Here is a 10,000-nt window from a genome sequence, read left to right as displayed (position 1 = left end):
AGAGCCTGCATAGCAGGAGCTTTGGTGAATTTTAGACACTTAATTCTTTCTACTGGGGTAATGACTTTCGAGTGATTGTTTGAATGTAATGGCCATGCAAAAGGTTAGAGAGAGTTAGGGGGGTGAGGAGAACAATCGTGAAACGGCCTGCAATCAACCCCACAAGATCTTTGAAAGTCCCATTTCCAATCATGTGTGACTAGCACAGGTTTCATGTGAACTAGCAACCAATCATAGCATTCCTTGTGCAAACATTGGCAGAAACACAATTCGTATTTCATTGGGGAAATATTTTCATGATGGAGCTAACATGTCAACTTACTACATGTATTACCATTTGTCTGTCCATGTTTCTACTGTGTGCTTCATCAACAATGATATCCAACAATCTTTTGTGGAAGTTACTAGAATGTCCTTTTAGCCACCTTGAAAAATGCCTTGTTCAGTGCAACTTCTGCTGATGTGAACTTTCTGGAACTTGTCTTCCCAATGGATGCATCTTCCAGCTTAGCAGCCACCAAAAAGGTTGCCCGTTACCCCTAACCTTCAGCCTCTTTAATCTGATCATCAATGATACTTCTCAAAGGTGTGATTATTAATGCAAAACACATTTCACTGGTCATCTTCTCCTTTATTTTTAGAGATAGCTGAAATACCGGTATGAAGCTCCTGCCAAATACCATGGAAAGGACCACCAAAAAAATCAATTATTGCCTTTTTTTACATGGTCTTTCTGCCCTTGTTTTAAGAACACCAGAAAAATCCAAGCTCATGCAACGAAGTTATTCTTTCTGCTATGTTTTCTCTTGATACTTTCACAAAGGGAGCATTAAATTTTGACTGGCAGACATATTTTTGTGACACTTAATCAGCCAATCAGGAACAGTATTTTCCCCATCCGTTGGTGAATATGAGTTTTCGAAGATCTTTTGGGGTTGATTGCAGGCAGGTTCTTGCTCTGTCTTCTCCCCCCCCCCCCCCCCTCCCCTTTGCTTTTTCTTTGGACTTCGGTCCAGGTTTTTGCATAGCTATTAGATAATTTTAAAAATCACTCAAAAGTCAACCCTGGTGGAAAGAAACATCTAAAATTCACCCAAAAGCCTCCTGTGTAGAGTACCTAGTTTCCAGCTCTTAACTGCCTGCTCTCCTCAGGGGCTTTTCAGGACCAATGAAATATTACACAATAATTATTACAATACTTACCTATTGAAGAATTCCAACTAGCAGGAGACACATCAGTTGGCTATTTACATGTACAAGGCCTGCAGCTGCAAAACTAAACAGGGACTACCCAAAACAACTTCAACTAGTGGTCCGAGGGGGGCTGCAGCCAGGAAGCCTGGATTACAAGTCCATCCCACAAACAACCCATCATACTGCCTCCCCTTGCAACAACCACTCTACATGTACCACTCAGGGTTTGCAGGTCTAATTTCCTCTTGTGCTCAGCATAAAAAACATACATTGTACAGCTGTGTGTGTTATTTATTTATTTATTTATTTATTTATTTGCCATTTAAGTCCTACATTCAATACTGAATATAAAGGACTGCATTAAACTTTAAAAACATCATACATGTTAATAATGGTATTATATACACAAATGGCGCTAATTAATTGTGGATATTTCACTCTTGAAAGATTTAAGTGATTCTTTCAACGCTACTTCCTTTGGTACATGTAGCTTGTTCCATTCCTGTATGGTTCTTGGAAAAAAGGAATACTTATTAAAAATCACACTTTGCATTTAGAGTCATATATGCATGCACAGAAGAATGCATAGCAGGAATACATGTAGGTAATTGGGTGGAGATTAACATTATCTACATTTGCTAAATTATTGTTTCTAAATTTATAAAGCATAGACAAGCAGGGAATTATTCTACTGGGCCCGGTTGTTCGAAAACCGATTAACTTAATCCAGGATTAGTGTAAACTTTTGTTTCATGTTTTCAACTTTTTGGTGAAAATTTCTCTCGTTTACTTTTGTTTTTCAAGATTGACTTCTTCTAATGTGAAGTTTTGCCAAATATCAGCGTTGAACAGCATTTAGGAGAAGAGAAATAAAACTCCTTGGTTAATTTTTAATCTGGGATTAGTGTTAATCGGCTTTTGAACAACCGGGCCCTGGATTGCATTGATTTCCAGCCCAGTTCATTTGGCATATCAGTCACGCTATCCTGACGATTGTAACGAGAAAGAACCCAACGAGCTGCCCTCCTCTGAACCATTTCCACTTGCCTTTTGCTTTTAGCAGTGTAACAGTCCCAGACAGAAGAGCAGTATTTAACGATACGCTGGATAAGAGATAATGATTTATATGCCAATCTCCTTCGTTGATGTGGTGCAGTGTTTTAGATTTTGCTTGAGAATACCCAGCAATTTGTTTGCCTTGTTTGTGATATACCTCACATGCGCATTCCATCTAAGATCTGTGGAAAGATACACTCCCAGATACACCTGTACTTGGTAGACGCAATTCCATCAAGGTAGCAGCCATGAAGTGTGTAGTTGAAGATAATGGGCACACGTCGTCTTGTACATGTAATTCTTATAGCCAAGGACATTACATCTGGCAATATTAAATTCCATCTTCCAATCTTTCTCCCACATCTCCAGGCTATGTACTGTAGGTCTTTCTGTAATTGAACACAATCGTCCATAGATTAAAGAACTAGATATTTAAAATTAAGAACTACATGTCATCAGCAAAGAGTCGTACTTTTGACTTTATACAAATGTACAGTCTGGTAAGTCTTTCATGAAGGCCAAAAATAGAAGTTGAAGTTGTGTGTTTAATATTCGAGTCCAGGGTTCTGCAGTGATAGTCCTTGCACCTGTGCACTACATGTACAGTACCGCCTGGAAGTATTGACCCCTTTACCGCGTCATTGCCGCGTCACCCTGTCGCGACTTTCCCTCGGTATTCCCGCGGTAGGCCGCTTTTCTGCCGAGGGAAATTTACGGCTAGGCTCCAAAGTTGCCGCGGGAAAGTCAACCGAGGTAAACTCTCGGTAATTAAAATTCCGCGGTAGAGTGGGGTTCCGTTGACTTTGTGTTTCGATAAGCTATTGTAGATTGTAATGTTGAGATCCCACCGAACAACAGAAACCGAACAATTTTCGGCTGAAAATTGCGAACAGCAAAGAGGGTTATAGCCGCTAATCATGCACCTTGGTTTCCTTTCCTTTTACATGCGAAAAGAATATCCGTACTGTAGCTAGATTCCGACCACATTTGAAACCTTCTTTGCGACATGCATTTGTATTTTGATTGCAGTGATTATTTCGAAGACTTATGGTGGACTATTCATTCGAAGGTTCGACGCTTGTCCCACTTGCGTGGACTTCGCCGTCATTTTATACATTTAAGTTTATGGAAGAATATGTCCGCTTGTTTTTTGCAGCTCAGCGCACGGAACATACATTTATTCATTTATTATTTCGATATCCTGCAAACAGGAGAGGGTTTTGACAATGGTTGAGGTCACACTTGAGCTTTTTTTACCATAGTAAACGAAAGTTTACCATGGTAAATGGGTTTTTCAATGTGACCGGCTTTTCTCACTTTACCATGGTAAACGCAATTCTAGTCTGTTGCGTTAGCAACGGCGGTCTGATGAAAGCAAAGTTTACTATAGTAAAACCATCTGAAAAAGCATGGTTTATCTAGCGTTTATCTAAACTTTGTTTATTTAGGTGAGATCTTGTCATGATTTTGAGAAGCATTTCGTGACTTTGCTGAATTTGCGTGTGCCCTCTATATACATGCGCTTTCTATCTCCTTCCCTCACAATCTTTTAACGAATAACGAAAACATGACGGGATTTTCATACATTTCTTCAAACCATCCTTGTGGTCTCGGATATACCCCCGCCACTCTCCTCCGTCTTGCTAAAGCTCCTCTCCTTCTTCTTCGCTTTTGTAATCTCTTAATTCTGGTCGTGAGAAGAGCATTGGTGAGATCAAATTGCCTCCTTTCAAAAACAAGGTAAAGAGCCAGAAATCTAAATCTCTGAGCTTTACGGATTGCAACCACAATCGAAGCTACAACACGTTCACGATCCATGGCGCAGACACGAAATATATTAAGTTGTTGAGTTAAGACTCAGGCGACGGAACTCGAAAAATTCCTGTGTGTCATCAACTCGGCATTTGAGTAGCACTCTGGTGACAAGGAAACGTCTGGGAAATGTAAAAGTCAGCTTATGCGTTTTACCATAGTAAACTTTGCTTACCATTTTTATACCATAGTTAAGGATTTTTACCCTAGTAAACTGCTAAGTGTGACCTCAACCAATATCTACAAACTGATAGCTTACATGTTCAGGGTGAACGGCTCGAAAACCTTGCGTGACCAAGTTACGACTTCTTGTGGTTTCCTACTGCAGTATTACTTTCTAAGGTTGTTTAGTGTAACAAATCACACGAAAAAAAAAACACTCCAAGGAAAGAACCCAGGATATCAAACCCCTGAAATAGTCGAAAATTATTTGATCTAAACTGAAAAGATCGTTTTCGTGCTCTGGGTAATCATTGGTGCATATCGGCGTGGTTATGCAAATTTATCACGAGTGGACGCCCGCTGCGAAAAGAGTTGCACGTGAAAGCGCAACGTGAGCACTGGAGCAAAGATGGTTCGAACATTCTAAAGTTTGTTTCGCTTGCTGGTTTTGCATTTGTTAAAATTCGTATGTAAACGATGAGCGTTCAGATAAGTAAGAGAATTATTTTCTCCACTAACTACAGTCTATTCTTAAATTTGTTTTCCATGCGTAATCAACATGCTGCAATTAAAAAATATTTATGGAATTCAAATAGACTATTGCACGACTGATAAAACAACGCAAAAATGTATTTTGCTGCAATTGCTATGATATAACAATTTATTGCTGATGAAAAGCGATGAAAAAAGAAACCATTCTTAAATTATTCGTCGGTACGTTTGGTCTCAAAATAGTACCGACAAAGGCTCCGATGCCTCGGAAGAATGTTGCGATTAAAATTGAAATTTGACAAGTTTAACAATAATACAATGTATGTGGAAGGAATACCTGCTTTTAACTAAAATGGCGATGATAAAACGATGACAATCGCACAAGTTTGAATTTCAGGTCTCCAAATAAAATAAAGTCAGGCTTAGACGAAAAGAGATACAATTGAACCTTTTTCAAAACCAAACAAATAATTTCTCACGCACACATACAGTATTACAACCTGGAGAACAACGAGTGTTGCGTTGGCTGGATAATCAAGCTGTCGCTTACACTGTATCTTTAAAGAAGTCTTCAGTTTTACATTATGTAAAGATTATAAAATTTGAGTCCTTACGTAAATGGCACACTTTCTCATTTTGATTACAATATCTTGCATTAAGAATCGATTCTTCACACCATGAGATACAAAATTTGACAGTCTTCCGCTTATTTTACAAGAGCAACAGATCATTGTTCTTTCCCGCGGCAAGCCTCGTCTTTTCTCCCGCGGCAAAGTGCACCTCGGTTTTACCGAGGGAAAAAATTTGCATACCTCGGTGCCGCGCGTCCACTACCTGCGGCAAAGACGAGGTATTGCCTCGTCCCTAGGGGTCAATACTTCTAGGCGGTACTGTAGGTCAGGATAAGCCCATGTAATTTTGAAATTGAAGAAGAAAGGCTTTGTGTATTAATTCTGGCACTGAAGCTGCTTCAGTAAGATACCTACTGTACATTTTTTACATTGTGTTACTTGCATGACTTTCCTAGCTCATTAATATCAAGTTAGCACCATTGGTCAATACCTTATTTACAATAAACCAGTGTTTGGATAATGACAAAAAGTTGTGATGAAAATAATTATTGTTTGTTCCATTCTTTGCTTTTTTTTCATTGAAGCAATTTCACAACATTTCCTCTAGGAGTAATAAAAGCACTCATCTACATGTAGAAAGCTTATGCTTATGTTGTGCAGTCCAGAAAGTACATTGTAAACATCACTTGTCCATTGCCTATTTTCCACTAAGCACCCACCTCCTACCTGTACACGTAACTTTTGCCAAAATTACCGTATACTCTATTGGGGTGAGTATTTCGCTGTAAAATAATTATCATGGTAATCGCTGTTAATAAATACTCTGAGTGTTACTGTATATTACCATTTCAGGTGTCTGTCAATTGGAATTGAAGTCATGTCACAAGAAGTATCTGTTGAAGCAGAGAAGATTTTTGCCCAAAGGAAGGAAGCACTGAACATTACTCTTTTGGGGAGCGAATGGAATTCATTGGCGGGTGGGTTGTCAACATTAAACAGAGAGCTTGCAATTCATCTGTCCCAACATCCAAATGTCAGCGTTTCTATGTTGGTCCCAGAGGGTGCTTGTAAAGATGAAGACAGAAAGGCAGCCAAAGATCTTGAAATCAATGTTCTTGATGCACGGGAACGCCCAGGCTTCCGTGAACCTCTCGACTGTTTGTGCTTCCCACCTGAAGATCACAGAATGGATGTTGTTATTGGCCATGGTGTGAAACTTGGACGGCAAGTTCAAGTCATAAAACGTTCTGCACAATTCCAAAATTGTAAGTGGGTACATATGGTGCATACTGCTCCAGAAGACCTCAGCAAATATAAGGGTTATGATAATCCTACTTCAAGAGGTGAACAGAAGCACTGGGATGAGGTTGAACTTTGCAAAGAAGCTGATCTTGTTGTTCCAGTTGGACCAAGACTTGAAAAGGCTTACTCTTCCTATCTGAAGGGGAGTAAGAAAGATAGGGATATTTTTGAAATAGTTCCTGGTCTGTTTAATAGGGAATTTGGGGATTTAGTGCAACAGGCCAAAGTTGAGAGTGACGATGAGTTCAAGGTGTTGTTGTGTGGGCGTGGAGATGAGGAGGACTTTGAGCTGAAGGGATATGACATTGCTGTTAAGGCATTTGTTGATCAACGCCTGAAAGGGAAACGGTATTATCTTCTGTTTGTGGGTGCCCCTGTTGGGAAGCAGGATGAGGTCAGGAGAAGACTTCTCAACTGTGGAATTACTGAAGAGCAGCTGACAGTGCGAAAGTTTGTACAGAGCCGTGCAGGAATGAAGGATCTCTTTTGTGAAGTTGACCTTGTTATCATGCCTTCAAAATCAGAGGGATTTGGCCTTGTAGCCCTTGAAGGTTTATCAGCTGGTTTACCAATTCTTGTGGGAAGTAATTCAGGATTTGCAAGAGCATTAGAAGAGATTGACTTTGGAGACACATGCATAGTGTGCTCAAATGACCCTGCTAAATGGGCAAAAAAAATTGAAGGTGTCAGAGCAAAACATAAAAAGCGGCTTCGTGAGATGACCTCACTAAGAGAATCTTATAAAGAAAAGTTCTGTTGGAAGGAACAGTGTGGAAATCTCGTGGAGAAACTGTGGAAAATGGTTCATGGTATTGTACTTATTTGTGTTTTGGTTTTACAACTGTTTGTCCTAATTTTTGGTTATGATTTAGCACAAGCCCTGCTAACCCTACCAACTCTTTGCTTTCTGGCCTGGGATGAAGAGGGAAAAGAGGAGGTGCCAACAATATAAATACAAATAATTTTATTTTATTATTAGACAAGTATTACATGTATACCACAAAAGTAAGTAGTGCTTTCTGCTTGTTGTGATTGCCTACAATTCTCGACAAAACTCGTTGAGACTCTTCTCAAGTGTTGACAATGACAGCTGCAAAAGTGTGCATCTCTCCCCCTCCCCCTACCCCACCAAAGACAATGTTGTTTTTGAAGAAGCTCAACAGACATGGTTATCCCTCAACATTGTATTGGGGGAAAGGGGGATTCAAAAGTACATGTAGTATAAAGAAATTGTTTACATAGACAGAAAAGTGTCTCAACAATTTTGTCCAGGATTGTGGCTTGGGAGTGGGTAGCATGTACTACTTCACATGTATTCAACTCAGTGCAAACAGAGAAAACTAAAATGCTTCCTGCTTTGCTTCAGTTACCAAGGAGCAAATTTTATCAATAAACAAGGTGGCTGTTCAGTTGATTATTCAACTTGTGTGGTATATATGTTGTAGTACAATTTGTTCCTTTGGTACAATTTATTCTGAACTGGTACAGAATATATTGAACTGGTACAATTTTAATTGTACTGGTTTATTTTTATCAACTGTGTGAAAAAGGGAGTTTCCTTTTTTTGGGTTGTAGTTAAAAAACAGGGGCGTGGTTTTTAGGGGATCTAAAAAAGAACATGTTATTTCTTTCTTCGACTTTCCTACCCCTCCCTCATCTTCCCCATCACCTCTACTCAACCCCCCTTTCTTTCACACTTTTATTCCCCCTTATTTTCCAGGTGGCCCCCCTCCTTGCATACCCTTATGCCCACTCCCTCTATGACAGACTTTACACAGTATACTCAAGACTTTCTTTTTTACTCACCCAAACTTGAACTTGAACTCCCTACCTCTGGATCTGTTGTCCACTCTCTTATCCACTTGACCGTACAAGCAGATAATGCAAACTTACCATGATAATTTATAATTAAATATTTCAATATTCATCCCAGGCCACTCTCTGTCCAAATATTTTATTATTCATCCCAGGCCACTCTCGGTCCAAACTTCAATTTATTCACATTTAGACTTCGCAAATTTTGTTGGAAGAAAACAGCTCGAAAATGCAGTGTGTATCACACAAAATATTTTATCAAAGATTAGATGACTTTAAGCAAAAGCACAAGCGAAATACATCACAACTAACCATGTTTATCGAAGATCAATTTTACAATGAAGCAATGAAGTGATTCGAGAGAAACGGAAGGCAACCTATCTCTGTCACAACTAAAGACATTGCAAAGAAAGAAATGGACATACCACCAAGGAAAACTGGGCTAATCTTCAGAGTACCCCGCCACTTATTTGCATTTCATTGAATAAGAATAGGCTCTATTGTATAAAAGTCTCGTTCTTCAAAAGATGCCGCATTGGGGAAACAATAGTGGTTAGCTGTGGCGGGGTATATCATATCATATCATATATCTTTCTTTACCCTCGGATTTTAGAGTAGCTTTGTGTAGCTAATATCTCCGAGCATTTACCTTCCCAACCATGATACACCACAGAAGACAGACCACAACACCGGGAACTACATGCCTTACTCTTTGCGACAAGTGTGTGGGTTCCTTTACGTCCCACAGGATTATGAACATAGAAGGGTTATGAGACGGGACCTCCGGCTTATCGTCCTTATCCGAGAAGACTAGAGAGTCTAACCATCTGCAGATGTAATTACAAAGGCAGCACTTTCTCCTCAGTTATTTAAAAAACCCTGAGTGTTGGTCCGGCGGGAGTTGAACTCTTGACCTTCACGCGTGACAGCCCGGTGCTCAACCAACTGAGCCACCGGTGCGCGGTTGAAGTTGCTCCGAAAACTCCGAAAAGTTGCTCCGAAAACTGCAAACACCTGACAGAAACACTGTTATCCCAAAGAGTAAACTCTACGACCCTCTTAGTCTTAGCACACCAAAGAACAGCACATAGAGGACGTGAAATCACAAGTAAATGGGAGAATGACAACTATTCAGAAGTAAGCGTTCGACTTATACAATACAATACAATACATACTTAATTGACCGCTCCCCATAGGGGCTTTTCAGGGCCAATGAAACACAATCAACGAAACAACAGAACACAACAACTACAACTGTTAAGAATCCCAACTGGCCGGAGGCAAACCAGTTGGCTATTTACAAGTGCAGCCGGGAAGTTGAACCAGGGACAACCAGAAACAAATTCAACGAGTGGTCAGAGCGGGTCTTGAACCCGGGATCTCCGGATCTCAAGGCAAGCGCCCTAACCACTGGGCCACACTGCCTCCTTCTAAAGTTGTTCGTAAGTTTATGTCCATTGCACAAACAGCAGAAGACTATCACCAGCAAACAAGAAAGCAAGCACAAAAACAACTGAAATTTAAGATTTCGGACATGGTGGCAATAAAAATAAACAAAGTAGACAAGATAAACACTTTTCACCCCAATATGTTCT

General features: G+C 39.9%; 1 protein-coding gene across 1 annotated transcript in view; it reads left to right on the top strand.

The window, feature by feature from the left end:
• LOC138013740 (uncharacterized) overlaps positions 1-10,000 on the top strand; it is a 49,407-nt gene that overhangs the window by 1,609 nt on the left and 37,798 nt on the right. The window contains exon 3 of the mRNA XM_068860817.1: positions 6,141-7,399. Coding sequence (XP_068716918.1) covers positions 6,166-7,399 — 1,234 coding nt within the window. The 5' untranslated portion in view covers positions 6,141-6,165. The remainder of the gene's footprint in view (positions 1-6,140; positions 7,400-10,000) is intronic.

Source organism: Montipora capricornis, chromosome 1 (genome assembly GCF_036669925.1).
Source record: "Montipora capricornis isolate CH-2021 chromosome 1, ASM3666992v2, whole genome shotgun sequence".
Lineage (NCBI taxonomy): Eukaryota > Metazoa > Cnidaria > Anthozoa > Scleractinia > Acroporidae > Montipora > Montipora capricornis.
The sequence above is the reverse complement of the archived record's forward strand: the minus strand, read 5'-3'. Positions and strand labels throughout refer to the sequence as shown.